At 53.6% G+C, this 19,857-nt stretch overlaps 1 protein-coding gene across 2 annotated transcripts; it reads left to right on the forward strand.

Moving 5' to 3' along the window:
* Positions 1-1,712: 1,712 nt before the first annotated feature.
* Positions 1,713-19,598, forward strand: KIAA0513 (KIAA0513 ortholog). 2 transcript variants are annotated; one of them, XM_069868833.1, is made up of 13 exons: positions 1,713-1,933; positions 8,124-8,611; positions 9,486-9,585; positions 10,042-10,115; positions 10,259-10,329; positions 10,857-11,064; positions 11,504-11,544; positions 11,948-12,026; positions 12,385-12,462; positions 14,024-14,053; positions 16,593-16,673; positions 16,976-17,070; positions 17,185-19,598. In XM_069868833.1, exons 2-13 carry the CDS (start codon positions 8,274-8,276, stop codon positions 17,232-17,234), a joined length of 1,245 nt encoding a protein of 414 aa, XP_069724934.1. In that variant the 5' UTR covers positions 1,713-1,933; positions 8,124-8,273; the 3' UTR covers positions 17,235-19,598. The 2 variants fall into 2 exon arrangements, with proteins under 2 accessions (XP_069724934.1, XP_069724935.1); XM_069868834.1 differs by lacking the exon at positions 14,024-14,053 and having other exon boundaries at positions 1,715-1,933.
* The last annotated feature ends 259 nt before the right edge of the window (positions 19,599-19,857 follow it).

Consider the following 19,857-nt stretch of genomic DNA (forward strand, 5'->3'; position numbering starts at 1 on the left):
GAAGTGACAGATAAAACCCACAACCTGCAGATAGTGCTTTAAAGATTGGGCATCCACGTGAAAGCCCAATCAGCCAGAGCTGGCAAGGGGAAGGCAGTAAAACCCTCACCATTTTGTTATGCAAAATTGAGGATCTGAATGCGTTTTCATGTTACTTGCAATTTCTGAAACCTGACTTAATTATAATAATCACCCTCAGCAGACAGTCGATTAGTAATGCTCTTGGATTTCTGCTGAGCTTAAACTTTGTGTCACAAATGTGTTGTTTGCTCCGTGGGCTGCTGCTGATGTGTGCAGCATCCCCTCTGCACAGGGACAGACGGGGCGTTGAGCAGTTCTGTGCTAATTGGCAGCATCTGAGCTCTCCTGATGAAGATGCTCAGTGGCAGGAGTGACTCACCCATCTCTCTCACCCCTGTGTGCCTTGAAATGACTGAAAAGCCATGTGGAGTCTTTTAACTCTCTTCCAAGGGTGCTCTTGTGCAGCAGCATTTGGGTTTGGGTGGGTTCTGCTAGGGATGCTGCAGTCCCCTCAGCACTGGTCCCAGCAATATTTCCCTGGTTTTATACAATTTGCTGCTCGTGGACCATCCTACCAAAGCATGTCCTCTGGGGAAGATGCTGATGTTACAGACAAGCCCGTTTGTTTGCTCTCCATGGGTAGCAGAGTAAGACTGGCTATTGCTTCTCATCCTCTGGGTGTGCTGGGTCAGTGATTGATGTTTCCTTTCTGGTGGGGAATGCTGTGATATTGGGGTGTGAAAAGGGACCTTGCACTGGGTGAGGTGATGCTGGAGCAAGGAGGATCAGCAGAATTGGAGATGTCATGCTGACACTGGGGGTTTCCAGCCTCTCCTCACTGTCACGGGGTGTGTGCCACCACCTGGGCAGTGCTGCAGAGCTGGGGGGGCTGTCACTGCCCCAGAGCACCGCCCTTCAGAGAGAGCCTATTAGGTTAATATAGGCAGTGTCTTGCCAAGACAAGACTGGCAGAGATGGAGGGGCTAGTGGTCTCCTCTATGCAGTCATTTGCTTCCCTTCGTATCAGAGACTCCCTATTGTGAGCACCCCAAAACTTGACCCCTGGGCATGTACCATACCCAATGAGGCAGCCTTCCTAGAGGTCTCGCCTTTTCCCTCTCTCTCATCTCTCGCCGTAAGACCCCTGGAGCTTTTTCTTCAATGGTGCCAGGGGAGAAGCCAAACTCTAGTGGTGCTGCCCTCCAAATGAGCAGTAATTCCCCTGAGCGCTGCCTTCATCCCACTGCATGCTGCACTGGCTGCTCTCACCCAGTTTCTCCTCCCCACTGGGTTTTTTCTCCCTCTGATCTCATTTGGTAATTTTTTTTCCCTGGAGCAGCTCATCTGGAGAGGAGCAGAGCAGGTAAGTTGCAGTCCTCAGGGTTCTGAGTGATGGGGAGGCTTAAAAACAGCTAAAGGAGATGGAAAGGGCTGGCAAACTCCTCTTTCATGGAGACCCCACTTAATTTATTTTTTTTTTCTCATGACTGCATGCACAGGGGCTTGGGCAGGCTGTTTTGGGGAGGGTGATGAGCTCAACATGGGAATCCTATAGCAAGGCAAGTGCTCTCGCAGGGGCTGCACGCTCACCCTGTGCCACAGGAAAGGGGCTGGCACAGCTCTCAGGAGGCATCCACACTCAGCTAGCTGTGAAAACTGTGGTGAAATTACACAATGAGCTTTTTTCCTTCCCCTTCCTCCGAGCCGATGCTGCAGCCAGCTGGATTGTGCGCGCAGCCGTGCGTGCCTGCGTGGGCACTCGGGGGGGACGCGATGCGCCTGAGCTCTGGAGGCAGGGATTGCATCGTCCTCCCGTTGCCTGTCTTGGTTGCTCCCTGGCGTGCCAGCCACGCTGGACACAGCCTCGCTGAATGCTGCTGATGCGAAGGTGCGCCGAGGCTCCTGGGTGCAGGTAAAATGAGGGGAGGGAGAGAGCGACCGCGGGCCACCATCTCCGCCGTGACCCCGTGCGAGGACAGGCCTCAGCACAGCAGCGCAGACCCTCCTGCTGGGGTTTAATCTCGTTTTCTTCCCCATCTCACCCTGGGAGGTGATAACCCGCTTTCTCATGGCCCAGCCACCGAGGAATGGCTGTTCTCTCTTTTAACTCAGCCCATCGGTCAGATATGTTCACCTTCTCCAGGTAGGACAGAGGGTCCCCAGGTGCCCCATGCGTCCCCAGGCTCCATCACTAAGAGGCTTCAGCAGTGCTTCTGCGCTGGCTGCATCTTTAACCATAAACACAACTGGAGGCAGCATCTCCCTTAGGAGTCAGGTCTGAGTGCGTTTGGGGCAAGGCAAACCCTCCTGTGCCTTTTGGGGAGCTCGTTTCCAAAATATAGCCAGCCCTTGGGATCCCTGGTGAAATTTTGTAGGGAGAAAATGCGAATTTCAGAATAAATAGCTCCATTTTGGGGCTCCCTGGGGATGTTTGTGCATAGCGGGGGGAGGTGGAAGCTGTGCTGCTGGCGAGCATTAAAGGAGAAGCCGCTGCTCGGCACAAAAGCTGGTTTCTGCAGCGCAGGTCTATTCAAGAGACATTTAATTCTCTTCTAAAGTCCAGGCAAACAGGGAGCTGCCATCTGGTGTCTGATGGCAGCAGGAAGAAAGGGCTCTTTGCAAAGCAGGGGTGAGTTGGGAGCTTGCTGGGCTTCAGATTGTCTTGAAACAGCTCTGTTTTTAAGGCTGAGCAAGCTGGCTTTGTAAATTGACCCGTGTGGGTTAATTGTGGCTTTGAGAAGGGGAAGGGTCCTGCCTGCAGCTGCCCGACCCTGCAGAGCGATGCTGAGGCCAGGAGAAGAGCTGCAGCTTGGGAGAAGACCCAGGGGACCAATGGTGTTCACATCACCGGCCAAAAATCCCTGCATCGGGGTCTGCCAGGGGATGGGACCCACCCTGCGGGCTCTCCCCCTGCCTTGGTGCAGGGATGGGTGCTGATTCTGGCACGCACTGAGTGCGTGCGGTCTCTGCTCTGCCTGCACAAGCACAGCTGAGCGCAGGTCTCGGCTCACAGCCTCCCTGCTATTCGGGGAATTATTTTTATGAAGTTGCAGAGGCTGTAACTTCTCAGCCTGCAAAGCGGCTGAGCAGCATCTGCGATCAGGGGTAGCGCAACTGTGACTTGGTGAGGACAGAGCTTAAACCACGATAAAATGAGGAGTGAGTCCTTGCTGTCAGCACAGGGAGTGGAACAAATCTGCAGTGGGGACAAGCAAACTCAGCATGGGGGAGTTTCAGCTCCTTTAAGTCCCAGGGCTTGTTTAAGCAAGGAGGTTTGTGCGTTTAAACGTTCCCATGGCACTTTGGGAGGAGGTATTGGTGCAGTACCTCTGGATTTAGGGTGGTTTGAGGGCTCCAGTGCTCAAAGAGTCCGTGTTCCTCAGCGATGACCCAGCTGCCAGAGTGTTCACACTGTGGGAGTGACAAGGGGGAACAAGACTGACCAGTTCCCTTGGAGGAAACAGGCTGTTCCCTTACGGCACAAGGAGTTTTCCTTGGCAGAAACAAAGCTTTGCCCACGGTGTCTTTGCAGAGACCTGACAGGTTGGCTCAGCGCCTGCCAGGGAACTTCTCAGGGTGCAGAGGTGCTTTGGCAGGACAGCCCCACAGGTCCAAAGGAGGCGGGTGGCTGCACGGTCTCCCCAGGGTTTCTCTCTCCTGGGTCTCCAGGGTCTCTCCCCTGGAGCTGCTGCAAGGGCTGCGGTGCAAGTGTTGTGCCTAGTTTGGACTCTGTGATCGGGCTGCCCGGTGGGCAATGCAAGCCCGGGTCTGTGAGGATCTGGATGTGCTCGTGGCTGTGTTGTGCGCAGGGTGGATGAGTGCAGTGGGGATCTCCGTGGCTGGTTTCAGCATGGAAAAGTGCCAGCACTGAGAAATGCCTCTTTGCCCTGTCCCTCCGGCAGCAATGAGTCCCCATATCCCACTCGACATCAGGATATTCATCTGGAGGAGGCTTCCTCCCCTTCTTGCAGGTTAGAGAGGACACGTCTCCTGCCACGGCTGGGAACTGGAGACACGGTATGTGTTTAAAACTCCTCTGCTGCCGACTGTGACCAGGCCTGGGCATGATGCTGCTCACGCACTGTGGCAGCATCTCTCTTGCCCTGGCACAGCTCTTCTGGCTCTGAGCAGCAGCGGGGACAAACGTAGCCCTTGGCATGGCATGAATGCACTGCTGGAGACCTTGGCAGAGCTCACAGCTGTGTCGGTGTGTGGCAGTTGAAGGAGCAGAGCCATCCCCTCTGGGCTGCCCAAGCTGAGTCCTGCAAGAATATTTAATAGTGTCTTTCTTGTTTCCCTGGAGCAGCATCTCTAGAGGGGGATGTAACTGGGCTGAACGTCCCCAGGGGCTTTCAGAGATCCTGCGCTATGTGTCTGGGTGCCATCCCAGCATCCAGGGAGCAGAGGGACTGGAGGGGTGTATTCTCATAGCTATGAGAAGACAGCCAGAAGTTTCTTAATTTTAATTACAGTATATAATCACCCCTGATGGCTCCAGGCTGGAGTACCATCTCCACGCAGCGTGCAGATGCAAGTATGGGTTCAAGAGCTGTCATTATGCAGGATTCCACCCACGGCCTTAGCTGATAACAGGGATTAGAGTTTGTCATTCAGCTCTGGGGACGGGGCTGGCTGGGGCCCACAGACTGAGTCCCACTCCCCACTGGGATCTCCATCACAGCAAACTGGGATCATGTCCCACTTCCAGGAGTGCATTATTGAGGTCCTGCAGCATACCCACTGAGTTTGAGTGGGATGATGGGGTCTTTGCAAGAAGACCCATAGTCAGCTGCATGCTACCTTATCTATCTGTGTGAGCTTCATGTTTAAAGTTAGCCCAGGAACTGCAGGAGCTGAGAGATGCTGAAGCTCATGATGATACCGAAGCTTGTGATGATGTAGTAAGGCTCCTGAGCAGCCCTAAAGCTCTTTTTATTCCAAACCCTGTCAAACTCAACCCAGCAGTGGCAAGACAGGAGCAGGATCTCCTGGGCTGCGCTGAGGGTGGTGGGATGTGCTGCCAGGCTGGTATCCACACGTGGCTGGAGCCGTGTGCTCAGGCTGTGGGAGCTGGGTCTCTTGGTTTGTATTTTGGCTGTTGCTTTCCTGGATTTGTCCTGCTGGAGCAATGACTGGGTTGTGGAGGCTGAGTTTGAGGCTTGTTTTGGTTTTGAAGCTCTTCTGGGCTTTGTGCTGGAAGGCTTGAAAGAAGCAACCTTGGAAGCTGTGGAGACATCTAGGAAGCAGCAGCTGCCAGAACCTTAAAATACCTTTTGTGGCCTTCGTACAAGGGCAGGGCTTTATCATGAGCTGGTCAGCAAGTGGTTAAACCCTTTCTGGCCCTCTGCGAGCAGAACGCACTTACTAATGCTCTCTGCAGCCTGGCCAGGTTCCTGCTGATCTTGCAATGCTGCTTATACCCGCTCTGAGCCCTGGGGTCTCGCTCAGCCTGCACCCCAACTCCTCCCTCCCAGAGGATCACTGTATGTGTGTGCATGGAGAAAGATGCGAGGGATGCAGCGAAAACATGGGTCAGTGTGTTTTAGAGCACTTGTTCGGGCAGTGGAGTGCGCCAAGAGCCGTGTGCGAGCTCCTGCAAACCACTGTGCGCAGAGCAGCCCCTGCCCCGCTGCCTTGAGGGGACGGGCAGCGATGCCATCTGCCTGCTGAGAGCTCAGAGATGCCTCTTTGTTTCTCCTGGGCACAGACACGGCCTGGAGTGCAGCCAGGGGCCATTGCTGCCCCAGCACAGTCCTGTTTTCCTTCTGGTGATGTCTGGATAAATATGTTTTTCTGGATGTGGCTCTTTCCCCTGTGTTGCTGGGTTTCTGGGGCCCCGTTTGCAAAGTACCGGTGCAGAAACACCATCGTGCTCAGTGGGATTAATTCTGCTTTGGATGGATACGTATAAGGATAACAATGGGGTAGAGGAATCCCTGCAGTTTCTTTACAGGCTGCAGGTAACAGGGGACATCCGAGACTCTCATGTGCCGAGGAGTGCCCAGCTCAGAGATGTTTTTTCCATAGGACTTTGTTTGGTGTCACATCCATGCAGTGGCTGTTATCTGGGCAGGTGGATTTGTCCTCAACAATTTTCTGCCATTAAGTGTGGAACTGGGGAAAATATTCTCAAAAAGCTTTGGCAGCTCCGTTTGTGGATCTGGCACCTTCTGCTTCCCGGCACGCTCCTGATCATGGTGCACGGGCGAAATGCAAGTTGCGACTTAGGGAAGGAGGCACAGGCTGTGTGAAGGTCCATCGCATGCCCCCTGGCCTGCCTGCTGCTGAAATACAGCCTGGGATGGCTGCAAACAAGCTTGCACTGTCAGTGTTGGAGGGAGGCAGCTCTGAACCCAGACCTGCATGTGCTGGCAGAAGAGGTCCCTGCTCCATCAAGAGCAAAAAGGGACTTTGCAGCAGCCTTGAGAGCAGAAAGGGTGAGTGGCTGGATGAAGCGCAGCGTGGTCCCCGCAGCTGGAGGGGGTCGCGCTGCCCGGGGGGCTGAGCCAGGCTGCAGCTGGCTGGTTCCCCACGGGCACCCTGCCAGTCCCTCCTGTGCCGCAGCCTCTCGCCCGCTCCGCTCACTCTCCTACGCTCTCGGCGGCTCAGTGACTGCAGCAGTGTCCTTGCAGCTCTCCCAAGACCCAGGTTTACGTGCGTGTGGGGGGAGAGTGGGGTTTGGGGTGAGGGAGGGTGGGAAAAGGGGGTACCGGTGAAGGGCGGAGGTGTTGGGTGCATGTGGGTGCATGAGTTTCTGCCACCCGAAGCAACTTTCCTTTCGGTCCCTGCCGTGTCTCAGCTTCTTCCAGCCAGGGTGTTGAGCTGCCTGATGCTCAAGGAGGGTGCAGCGTTGTGCCTCCCTCTCTGTCCCGTGGGTCAGAGCACTTCCAACATCCCATGGACCCTAAAGGCTCTCAGGAGGAGGAGGGCACTGCTGGAATTGCTGCTCCTCCTGCAGCCGGTCATTTTCCCAGCCCCTGAGCCGGGACAGTATGCTCTGCTTGGTGACACTTTGAATTTCCTTTCATTTTGAACTCTTTTTAGCCTGATGAGCTGGGCATCAGTCCTTTAAGTTACGCTAGTCTGCAAATGGAAATAAATCTGGGTTTTTTTGCTCTGGGGGTGGTGCCTGTGTCCAGGGATCCCTTGAAGGCAGTGGGACTGTGGCAGTGCTGCCATCTCGCTGCCCTGGGGTTGCCACTGCTTTACCTGCTCTGCTCTCCCTCGCCCTGTGCTGCGCTGGCCCCGTGCCCTGCTGCTGCAGCGTGGCTCCTTGCACCAGGCTTGCATCTCACTCAGCCTCTCCCAGGGGAGAAACACTCACCGAGGATGTGATTAATTAGTTTTGGCATCCAACCTAGACTGCAAAGGCCCCGCAAAGCAAGTACGGTGACCACAGGCTTCTCCTCTCCATCGCCGGACAGTGCTCCTCACGCTTTCTGGAGAGGAGAAGCCTGTGGCCACTGTACTTGCTTTGCGGGGCCTTTGCAGTCTGCATTGGATGCCAAAACTAATTAATCTAATTGCAGTCCCGAATCCAACATCCCCATCCCAATAGAGTCTCTGCTGTGTTCAGCATCCCCTTTGGATTCCTAGTTTAAGCTGGTGCATGTTGAACACTGGGGTGCTCCACCCTGGAGATGGTTCCATTTCCAAACTGGGTCAGGCAGACCCGTGAGCAGACAGGAGGGAAGGGGAGATGAAGATGCTTTTCTGGGGCTGCCTTGGAAAATCACCAGTGTGTTTGCCGGCTGCTGGCTCATGCTGGCCCAGTTTTGCCCGTCAGACTGTGAGTTGTCACATCCCAAAAGTGGCATAAGGAGCTTGGGCTTAAATTGTCTCTTTTCTGGCCTAAAGGATGAAAAACCCACTTGAACGATGTGGAAAGCACACAAGCACTGCGTGGGTTTGCTTACTCACGTGGCTCATGGAGAGCAGCCAGCTCTGCCTGCCTCGTGCGCCTGGGTCCTGTCCCTCCGTGCTGCTGACAGGTGTCCTGGGGACATTGTAGGTGGTGGTGGACGGTGGTCTCCTCTCCCAAGATCCATGGTGGCTGTTCCCTGGGGTCCTCTCCTCACTCATGTCTTCCCTTTATCTTTCAGATGTCCTGTGGTAACCTGGCCCCCCACAGAAGAACTTGCCTGCCTTAGTCTCCCAGGCACCCCACCGGTGATGGCCTTGACGTCCCAGTGAGGGGTGAAAGGACGAGGACCAAGGCCCCCTGACACTGCCATATCCTCCCTGGGAGAGCCATGGAAGCGCCTCTGGACGTGCCTGTAGGGAATCTCATTGACTTTGATGCTGAAACACCTGCCTGCATCCCCTCAGAGCCCTCTCCTCCCACTGCCCCCAGTGGCAATGGGCACCTGGGGGACACCGAGGATGTGGCTGAGGAGGAGAGCGATGCCACCGAATCGGCAGACAGTGAGAATGACATGGGCGACTCTCCCAGGCACTGGGGTGGCTACCACCGCTCCTCCTCCAATGAGTCCTTCTCCTCCAGCCAGAGCACCGAGTCATCCCGGGACGAGGTGATGGCCGAGCGCCGGGAGTTCATACGGCACTACGTGGAGAAGATCTTCACTGGGGGGTGAGTGAGCGGGGCCGGCGAGTGCCGCTGAGCCTGCTGCCAGAGGACGTCCCACAGGATGGGATCTAGCTGCTTTCCCACTCTGGGAGCATCGGTTTGTGCCCTTCCCTGGTCTTGGCTAAGGCAGCTTGTTGCTCCCAGCCATAATGTGTCGTCGGAGCTAAGAGGGGGATATAGGCTCTGACTTACACTCCTGTCTTGAGTATGTCCCCACTCATCTTTCACTCCCAGCTTCCATCCTCTCATCTTTCTCCCCTCTCCCATCCCAGGATGTCACCATGCTGGGGATCTGGCTCTTCTGGGAGTCTCCAGCTCCTCTCCCACGCTGGGTGCCTCTGCTGCTGCTTGTGCAAATGCCAGCAGCTTGCATGTGCCCCAGGGCTCCGACAGCCCCTGCCTCTGCCCTCGCAGCCCTGCAGCCCCTCAGCTCCCCTCGCTGTGCTCTCCATAGCGCTGCAGCTCTGTGTGTCAAGCACGATTGAGCAAACCAAGCATGATGAGCAGCAATAGGGGTTGTTTTTGCTCTGGGGCAGAGTGCCTGTCTCTGGAGCTCAGTTTCTGCTCTCACTGTCCTTGGCTCTTCCCTTCTCCTTCTGCCTTTGGCTTCCCCCCTGCCAGGGAGGAACAAAAGAGCAGTGTGAGCTGGAGGATGACAGAATAGATGTTCTCCTTGCCCTCTGCCTCTCTCCTAGCGTTGGAGCACCAGGATGGGATAATGCTGGGGAACCAAGCCGTGTTGGCTGGACTCAATGATCTGATGGGTCTTTTCCAACCTGGTGATTCTATGATTCTATGATAGGGGATGCTGGCCCCATCCTCATCTTTAATGATGGTTGTTTTCTGTTTTATTTTTTTTTCTTTTTCCCCATTTCAGAGAGGATTTGGACCAAGAAGAAAAGGCCAGGTTTGGTGAGCTCTGCAGTGGCGAGAATGGGAAGGGCAGGGAGTGGTTTGCGAGATACGTGAGCGCCCAGGTAAGGGGAGAGATGGGTGAAGGAGCAGAGGACTGTGCCAAAGCTTTGGAGCTGCCTGGGCAGGAGGGTCAGGCCAGGGGGAATTAGCAGTGGCCCAAAGTAATGTTTTTGGAAGGCAGGAGCTCAGGGAAAGTGAGGAACTTCAGTCTAGGGAGATTCAGAAGTGAATAAATGCATCTTGAGACAGTTATGTAAGTGCTTGGTGCAATGTAGGAGAGAAGTAGTCTGTTTTATTTAAAATGAAATCCCATCAGCACTGAGAAATGTCCTATTCCCTAGAAAAAACAATTCAGAGAGGCAAACTGCTGTCTCCAAGAGGGAGGCTCAACCACCTGCGCTCTCTGCCTACCTCCCTGTGGTGGGGGGTGCTGGGGTGGGGGTTCAGGTCGTCCCTCCTGCTTGAGACAGGCAGCTGCCCTGCAGGGCTGTGCTAACCCCTGAGCTTTGTGCCTGCAGCGCTGCAACTCCAAGTGTGTCTCGGAACAGACGTTCTACCGCCTGATGCAGTCGTTCGCCCTCGTGTTGTTTGAGTAAGTCAGGGCAGGGGGAGGACCTCGCTGCAATCACCAAGAGCCCCTGAGATCAGAGCCGTGGCTCCAGGAGGGGCAGCAACCATGGGGCTACTTGTGTTGCCATCGCTGAGTGTCTTTACCAAATTGTCTCTCCATGTCAGATGTCACCAGATGGATGACTTCAGCCCTGCCAAGAACCTCATGACTATGTGTTTCACCTACTACTACATTGGTAAGAGCTGCCTGCAGCCTTCAGCTTTGCTTGTGCTGGAGACCAGCGGTGAAGTGTGCCCTGTGCAAGGGTGATGGGTGGGTACCCAAGCTTGGCTTGCTCTGACTGACTCAGGTATCAAGCAGAAAAGAGCCTGCATGATGCAGAACCTGTGCAAACCTGCAGGAGATCCTCAACTGGGGTGGTAGTTCATGCTGGTTTGCCATTGTTTTTGTATGCAGGGTATTTGTATGTGACGATCCTCAGATGTTCTCCAATCTTGGGAATGTGATGTAAAATCACCAGCCCAGAAGCACCTTGGCTTATTCCTTGGTGCGTGGCAGTCACTCCTCCATGGGGGCTGGATTTGCTATCCAAAATGGAAGGGAGGATAAAGACCTACAGAAATTGGGATAGGGTAGGGTCTGGGCTGTTTCTTTCTGGCTCCTGGTCTCCACTGTGCATCTTGTAGAGGGGAGCAGGTCCTACAGGGTCTGCCAGCACCCAGGACCGTGGGGCCAGCTGAGCTCCTGCCATGTTGTCCACAGGCAAGACGCATGCGCTGCCCTTGGAGACCAAGGAGAAGCCCATGGGCAGTATTGACTCCTACCTGAAATCAGCCAACAGCTGGCTGGCAGAGAAGAAAGATATCGCAGAGCGGCTGCTGAAAAACACCTCATCCAAGACAGAGAACGTCAAGGGCTTCTTCGGGGGCCTGGAGACTAAACTCAAGGGTCCTACCACCAAAAAGAGCAAGTGGGTACCACTCCATTGGGCGGGGAGACTGGGCTGAGGCAGGAACCTGTAATGTGACCAAGCCTGAATCCTTCTGGGTGTAGGGCCACCATGAGCCAGGGGTTATCTTGGCCATTGGAAGATGATCTAGAGCCTGGTCCCATGCTTCATACATTGGGTATCTCATGGTCGGGCAGTCCCGTGTCCCTTGGGCAAGGAGATGTGGGGTTCCAGGAGACAGCATTGTTGTCTTGTGGTCTTCTGAATCATCTCTGTACTGGGTTGGACTGGGATGGACATCAGGGACTCTTAGCCAGCTTTCTGGTCCTGAGGACAGTTGTACTGGAGTGGGGTTCTTTTCAAATGAAGGTGCTCCCCTCACCAAAGGGGCCAGGGCTTTGTTGCGTGGCTGTCTGGGGGACAAGGTTTTTGAGAGCTGATGCTGATTTCTATGCCACAGCGAAGATGAGGACAAACCAAAGGAGAAGCTGAAGAAGACAGGTGAGTGGAACCAGCATTGCTGACTTAGCCACGGTCAAGGCATCTCTGGGGAAGGAGCGAGGGCTAGAAGTGGCATGAGAGGTATGGGGTGGGAAGCAAGGCAAGAAGAAACGATGCTATCTCCTTTGAGCTCCTAGAGAAGTGCTCCAAAGTAGCCTTCACAGCTTCTTGCTTTGGAGTAACCACAGCTCTTGTCCCGCAAGGACTTTTCATGGTGTCTTGCAAAAAACAGGCAAAGTTCCTCTCCACGTTGTTGGGGAGGTGTCGGGGATGAGCATTTGGTTTGTAGACGTTGCCACCAAGGCTGCTTAGACACCAAGCTGGCAGAGGGGCCCAAAGTCTGTGCATGGATGTGAAAGTGGGAGTCATCCAGACCTTAACATGTAACTGTGTATCCCCACAGTTTCTGTGCAGAGCCCAGAGGAAGAGAAGAAAGGAGAGAAGATCTACCTTTACATGCACCTCAAGCAGCAACCGATCTGGTAAAGCCTTCCTGGAGCAAGCTGGCTCCTGCCCGGCATTGGCCTCCCTGGAGAGGGCATTTGTCTTCCTTGGCCACATATTCCCCAGACTTCCATGAGTGCTTTTAAGGTTCTACTGCCCTTGAAAGAGGTGGCTGTGGCTATTGCTCGCCCCTTTTGCTAGTGAGAGTGTGTTTGCAGCCACACAAGGAGCTGGTCCAAAAATGGACCGAATCTACCAGACTCGCTTATCACTCTCCCCCGACTTAAATCACCTCCTGGCCTCTGGGAGGTGGGCGAATTTGGCCCTGGGAGGACTGAGGAACAGGCTGGGGCAGATGGGGAGTGGCTGTCCCCAACATCTCCCCCCTCCCTGCAGGCACAACCTACGGTTTTGGAACGCTGCCTTCTTCGATGCTGTGCACTGTGAGCGCAGGAAGCGGTCCCCCACTACCAGGTAGGACATGACCCCATGGGAAAAGGAGATGCTGTCTCCCCTCCAATCCTCTGGCATATTCCCCTACTCCTGGTGGCCCTAAGCATTACCGACCACAGGGAAACACTTGGCTTTCCACCCCTGATAGCAAATCTACTGGGGCCACTGCTGTATGGGGTGGGCAGGTAAGAGCTCCATCCTCTTAGAAATTCGGGAGCATGAAGATTTTCTTGCTTGTTTTGCATCTTTTTTTCTTTGCAAGAACGAAGCCCTAGTGGTGTGCCCAGAAAACTCAGCCAGGATTCAGGATTAGTTTGCAAGGTGATCTGGGAAAAGGTGTTTGTTGCAGCCCTTCAGGGAGGTGCAGTGGATGGGGAAGGGATGCCCTGGGTCCTGGCTATCCCTGCCAGCGCAGCGTGAGGAATGACCAGCAAGGGCAGCCAGCAAAGATGAGAGCTGGAGATGGCAGCGTGGTTGGCCCTGAGAGCTGGGACGATCAGGATAAACCCTACAAAGGGAAGGGACGGCTGGTTTCAGAAGGTAGCTCTGTGCAGAGATCAGTGGGGTGCCTGGGCAAGGAGACCCCATGGGGTGCAAGGGTGAGCAAGATGCTTGTTGGGCTCAGTTTCACCCTTCTGAAGCCAAACCATCCTGCTGTGTGTCTGTGCAGTGTTTTGAGCTCTTGGGACAAGAGTCATTGAGCTCAGAGCATTTGAAGAGCCCCTTTTGTGAGCAGTGCCTTTTCTTCAAGCAGCCAGCCCTCCTGCATCCTCCCCAAAACCTGAGCTGAGCCACGGCAGCCCTGGCTCACACCACGGGACACTCTGCCAGCCTCAGCTCACAATCAATCTCTGCTTTCTCTTTTATTGCTTTTCTTTTTTTTTACAAGCAAGCCACTGAAAGAACCTATTGAACAGTAATGTAACCATAACTGCATTTGCTTTGATTAAGCCCCAAATTAGCAGCAGCAAATGTCTCACAAGGACATACGCCACTGGCAGCTGCTCTCTGCTCCGAGTGCCTTTCTCAATTAATCTGATGGCTGAGTTTGCGTCTGCTGCAGATACAAGCCTGACTAACGGATGAGCTGTGGGAGCTGCAGTCTGGAGGATGAGTTTCTCCGGGCATCACAAGGTGGTGGTGGTGACCGCCCTCCTTAGTCCCTGGCGAGGATAGTGCGAGCCACTGGGTGAACTGGTTGCTGCTTACTGGACAGAGGATTAAAATCCCTGGCAGGAGGAGCTGTTTGGAGAGGGCTGGTGTCTTGAAAAGTCAGGGATGGTGCTTTATCATGACAGGCAGGGTCCGTGGTGATGGGTGTGTGATGGTGCCCATCTCTGTGGAGTGGCCAGGGCATTGCCGGGGTGGCCGGGCTGCAGCGAGAGCTGAGGTTTTATCTCCTCTCGGTAGGGAGGGCAGGGGATGGGGGGAAGGAACCAGTACTAAACTCCTCTTTTTCTCTCTTTCCTCTCTCTACTTCTAACAACCTTCTTCTGTCTCCTCTTCTTTCCCCTCCATCCCTCGATTTTGCATGATCTTTCCCACCCCACTTTTGTCGGCCCTGTTTCCGCTGCCACTCCAGAGGGGACGCTGGGGAGGAAGAGGAGAAGAGGTGTGTCTGTCCCCGTGCTTCGGTGCTTTAGTGTCCAGAGGCCGACGCTCACTTCAGGTCCAAATCCTGCCTGGGGCTGGGGTTAACACATTTCTGGAGACCTCTGGGAGACCTTCCTTCACCAGGGAGGAATGGCTGCTGGAGGCTTGACTTCATGTACTTTAGCCTCTCAAAAGGGCCAGAAAGGTTTAGATTGGTCACTCTTTAAAGCAGCTTTCTCAAAAGAAACCTGACCAGTTTCAAGCTGTGATATTTCACTGTGGGAATCGGGTGCCCGGCTGCTGAGGAAGCCAAAGGGCTTGTGCCAGGAATGGTTCCCTGGGCAGGTTTTGGACATGAATTGAGTCTCTTTGTTTAGGAAGTCTCCCCCTCTCCTGTCTTTCCTGCTTGCTCTTGGCTTCTGCTGCCACGTAGATGCGCTAAGGATCCTTTGCCAGCTGGAAAAACTGATCCTTCTATTTGTTTTAATGCACTCTTGTGTTGCTGTCCCTAGATAATAAGAAAAATGCAAACGGGGCTGCATGTCGTGATTGCGAGCGTTTCTTCCAAGCTACGAAGCTCAAAAGGAGCCGCATCCATCTGTGCTCTGAGCTGGCATCAGGGAGTGGGGAGAGTCATTGCTCTGTTGCTGGAGCATGGGCTGTTCAGTCTTGGAGCAAATAACTTGAAGTCATGGCATTAGCAAGAGGACGAGGGCTCTTTGAAGCTAGACAGTAAATCTTCCATGGGGCTAAGGCATGCACTGGCAAATGGATAACTTAAATTTTGCTCAGATAGAGCATTGCTCAGGTTAGCTCTGGGGTGAAACGCTGCTGCTGAGAGAAGAGTGATGCTGACTGATCCAAACCAGTCTCACTGGCATGGTTCTCGCTAGCGCCCAGCTGCGGCTAAGCTTTCCTGGGCACATTGAAATACAGTCAAGGTGTTAGTACAGCCCATGGGGTTCTTCCCTGCCTTCCAGTATAAAGATCAAAGGGTTTGAGTAGAGCCACATGTGGGCTTTCCCCCTTCCCAGGCGTGTTACTTCTGAACAGCAAGCCAGAAGTGCAGCAAATTTTCCTTGGGCACTTTGATAATGGTTTTTTTTTCCCTTTCCTCCTTCAAGAACATGAAAAGACAGGAAAAAAATTGGTTACAAGCATGCTTCTTCTGTAAGTGGGCCAGTGAGATCTGTGAAGTTTTGCTTCCAGATTTCAAAGCTCCTAATTTGATTCTGCTCCTTTCTTTTTATTCTCCAGATTTGGATGTGGTTTTTATTTGCTATTGTAAGCTTTATCTGGGAGAAATTACAGTGTTTGTTTTTTTATAATCCCTTTAAACATATCGTATAAGTTTCCAGAGCCCTGTAAATATAAGCAGCTCACCCCTGGAGACCGAAGGCAGCTCAGCAGCTTTCACGCGCTTGGACTTGGCTGACTTGAATGAGAACAGGCTCACTTTCGTGTGGTCAGCCTGACAGAGCTCTCATCTTTTCCCAGTTTCAGCAACACAAACCTGCACTGGGGCTGAGCTAACCTCTCTGAATTTGCTGTGAGACACCCTTCTTCCTAGCTGCCTTTTCCACCTGACACAGCTCCTCTCATCCTGCTTGGAAGCGTGCGGTCCATTCCTCTTCCTTCTCCTCCACAGAGCTATTTTTCTTCCACCTATCCCTGGTTTTCCTTGCTTTTCCTCCTCTTATCCTTGGCTGTAATCTCACCTGAGTTCTCGGGAGGGACTGGCTTCACCTTGAACTGTAGTTTGCCCAGCATGCATGCACTGAGCTCCCCCCACCACCACTTGAGCCTTGCACCATCATAGTGACATTCTTGTGTCACAGGCTTTATTCCCAAGTGGGACACCTGGATGAGCTCTCCTGCCTCCACCTCGACTTGGTTGTGAGCATCTAGAGCTTAACCCCCACATCGCCCCTTCCTTTAAGGCGATGCATTTGTGAGGGAGTGGGAGCATCCTTGGGGCAGTGCTGTAAGAGGGGGCTTCAGCCCCAGACTGGGGCTGTTGGAGGGGTCCAGGAGTCCCTCATGCTGTCGGAGTCGGGGAGATACCCTCGGGGAGCAGATTGCTTGATGCTCAGGGAATTGGAGCCCTGCTGCAGGTCGGGTAGAGGTGCCTGGTACCTCCTGGTAACCCCACCAGGTGGAAGGGCTTCAGCAGGGCCCCACCATGACTGCCATGCCCAAGAGCTGCAGCCACCCTGCTCCCTTGCTTGCCATCCTTGCTGAAGTGATGACACTGAAGGTGAGAGATGCGAGCTCTGTGCTGGAGGGGCTGGTGCTATTCTCTGGCCTTAATCAGGGCCTTTAGGAGAAAGCCACAGCTGAAGAAGACTTTCTCCTGGGGTGTCTCTTGCTTTGCCCCAGGGAGAAAGATCTGTGGATGGATGCAAGTGTGTGAGCTTCTCCAACACCGCACATGCCGCTGGCAGCCGGAGGAGTTCTTGATGCCCTCCTGTCCTCAAGCAGCGTGCCCTGGGGAGGGTGGGGATGCAGGCAGGGGGTCTCAAGGTGATGATGGTACTAGACAGGCTTGTGCTTTACAGGGAGAAGTGGTGCCACATGACACAGGAGGAACGTGATGACAGCCTCCGCTTCAATGAGAACATCACCTTTGGCCAGCTGGGGTGAGCAGGGTGTGGGTATCATCCTTCCTGTAGCTGGGCTCTGTGGTGTGTCCTTGCCAACTGTTGGTGGGACATTCTACAGATCACATCATTTATGGTGTAGAGGATGCTGGATGCTTCTTCCCAGGACCTGGTCCTTCCCCCTTGTGTAGCAAATCCAGGCACCGCAGGGACCTAGCATCATCTCCCACAGCCAAGCATCATCCCAGTGCCTAAGGGGCTGTGGAGAGGAAGAGGAGGGTGGGGGGAAGAAAGGGCAGCCTGGTTCATCCCTCGTTAAGAGCATCTCTGTCCTTCTTCAGCACTTTCATTCACAACATGCTGGCTTTCGGCCTGAACAAGAAGCTCTGCAGTGACTTCCTGAAGAAGCAGGCGACCATCGGCAATTTGGATGAAGGTAGGGATGAGCCCAGGGCATGTGCATCCCCTTTGCAGGGTCCCAGAGGGATGGAACCCACCTGCCTGAGATGCTTCAGCACCCTCCCAGCACCCTTTTCTCTCTCCTCTGCAGAGCAATACAAGCTGCTCAGCGACCACATCGAGCAGATGGCCACTGAATAGCTGCCTGGCCGGAATGCTGGGAGAGACAGCAGCTGGAGCAGGTGGGGAGGGGAGAGGAACTCACCTCCAGGGATACCTGAAACTGAAGCTGGGCTACTTTAAAAAGAAATTGCACACACAAGCTGCAATAAAACCTGCATGATCGTCTACCAAACTTTAGAGCTGCACCAGGGCAGCCTGTAGAGATAGGAGCCAACCAGCTCCCCCTCCCTCACCTGACCCTCTCACATCTATTTTCAGAGTAGACAGTCCCAAAAGTGTATTTTGTCAGTTAGAAAAACAAGAAGCAAGATAAAAGCAAAAGGAGAGTGACTGCTGCAGCCCCACAGTGTGTTTATGGGAGCTGATTGCTGCGTCTCCAGCCCCCTGTGAAATGCTGCCTGTGGTCTTCAGTTTTTCATAGCACGACGGCAGCAAGTGCAGAGCTGCCAAATTTCTTTGCTCCCTGGTGGCTTTCCAAGGCTGCTGTGGACAGTGGGAAATCTGGAGGAATCCAAGGCAGCAAGCCTCCTGCTGTCTTTCCCTGCTGGCATCTGCTGGGTGAGCACATGGAGGTTGGAGCTGGACCAGGCGTGCAGGAGGGGATGGCAGTGACCTCACCCAGCTGCTGAGGCCACATCCCGTCACCAAGAGAAGCCACTGCTGGGGGAGAGCAAGTCAACTTTGTCTCCAGTTTGACCCATCTCGCCCTGTAGTGAGGCACTGGGTGTTTGGAGCATGTAGGTTTGTCCTGGCCATGAGGGAGCTGGCTGTTGAGGATGCCAATGGTTGGGATACAGTGGATGACGGGCGGCTCTGGGTCAGTCTAGCAGCAGGTTGTGTTGTGTATCCAGGGATTTCACTGCCAGCTGGAGACACGGGCAGTGCTGGGGCTTGCTGGGAGCAGAGATGGGGCTGGCAAAGTGCTGCTACCTTTCACAGTAGAAGGATCCTTGGGAGCTGGAGGGAAAACCTTCCCTTGGGAAACCTTCTCTCCGCTGCCTGTGTGATTTTGTGTCTCTGGGCAGAGATAAAACACAGTTTGCTCCATATCATTAGCCTGTATCAGCAGGGAAAAAAGCCATGGCCTTGGGTGGGATTGCCAGGAGAAGGGCCAGGAGAGCACTGCCTGAAAGCGCCTTGGGAAGAGACAGCAAGGAAGCAAGGAGGCAGATTCCCCTGTGCCCACTCCCTGCTGCATCATCAGCGCTGGGGCTGCCGTGAGGTTGTGGAATTTCCTGAAGCCTCCTGGCTTCCTGCAGCAGCCATGGTATCAGATCAAACACCCTCCTTCCCCAGCCCCTTTGCTCTAGCTGATCACCAATCAAGCCTGAAATAGCCCTGTCTTAAGTACATCTCCTACTCTGCTCAAGTGATGGCACTACCCAAAATGCAGCCGATATGTTTTTTTCCCCTATGGACCAGGGCACTGCATTTGCAGAGAGACTGGGGACGTGGGGACATTGCTGCTCCCAGGGAGCATCCCTGCTCTGATGGGACTCAGTCAGCTCTGCCCATGGGGACAGAAATCCCCAGCTCCACAGCCGAGGATGCACCACAGAGCCTCTCCCCAAAAACATGGTCCTGAAACATAAGCCCAGGTTTCAAGAGATTGTTAGTCCTTTCCCCCGATGCTGTCAGCTGAATCTCACAAGATAAATAGCATAATGGGATTTTTCCATGTAGTGCTCAGTTTCTGCTGTTGTTCCTAACATAAAAAGGATACTTTTACCTTATCTGGGCTTCCCTCGTTGCTGGGTCTGGGACTCTGCTTGGCTCTGGGTGTTGTAGGAAGGACTGGATCCAGCTCTGGCTTTCCTGTGGCCATTCCTAAACCTGGGCAGGGTTACCAGAGCAAGCTTTTTGTTGGGGTGGAGGACAAAGTGTGTGTTAGTCCCTTCCGGCACGCCCTCACCCTGATGAACACCTTTCTGCCAGAAAGGATGTGCTGGACCACAGATACTGGTCAGCCCAGCACCCGCATCCTGGAGCCTCCTATCCCTGTGGCATCCCTGTGTCTGTCTCCACTCAGGTCTTCCCTGAGTCCTGCTTCATTTCTTTGTTATTTTTTTGCCCCTAACATGAAAGAACAGTTCAACAGTGAAATATATATTGTTTGCATGTGTATTTTTCTAAAAAAAATATTAAAATAAACCAAAAAATGCCCATAAACCCTTCTCGACTGGGACTGCGTGAAGGATGGGGTGTGAGAGATATATATTGGAATAAATTATCTTAAAAATTACTTCTCTGCTCAGATGTTGTTGTGTATTTTAATCAGATGGATCTTCTCCATGCTGCCTGTTTGGCCTCGATGGTGTCTGGTGGCTTCCCCAGTTCAGCTCCCAGTGGCTTCTCCCTTTTGATGACCTACTTTTTTAATAGGGGAAAAACTGACGCACCTTTTAAAGAAATGTTAGCATTTGCCCTGGAGCCAGCTAGGCATATGAAGGAGATTTAATTTTTATTTTCTTTTCCCCTGTGCACTCAATCTCTGCCAGTCACCACTGATCTGACGGTGGAGCTGGGATACTGCTCTGGCCTCGGGACATTTGATTTCAGTGTATTTAAAAATCAATTACTCAGTATTATCTTATTAAAAAGATGTTCCCTTAGATTAATGGGCCGTAAGCGTCATCCTCCA

The sequence above is a fragment of the Phaenicophaeus curvirostris genome, chromosome 14 (genome assembly GCF_032191515.1).
Source record: "Phaenicophaeus curvirostris isolate KB17595 chromosome 14, BPBGC_Pcur_1.0, whole genome shotgun sequence".
In the NCBI taxonomy this organism is placed as follows: domain Eukaryota; kingdom Metazoa; phylum Chordata; class Aves; order Cuculiformes; family Cuculidae; genus Phaenicophaeus; species Phaenicophaeus curvirostris.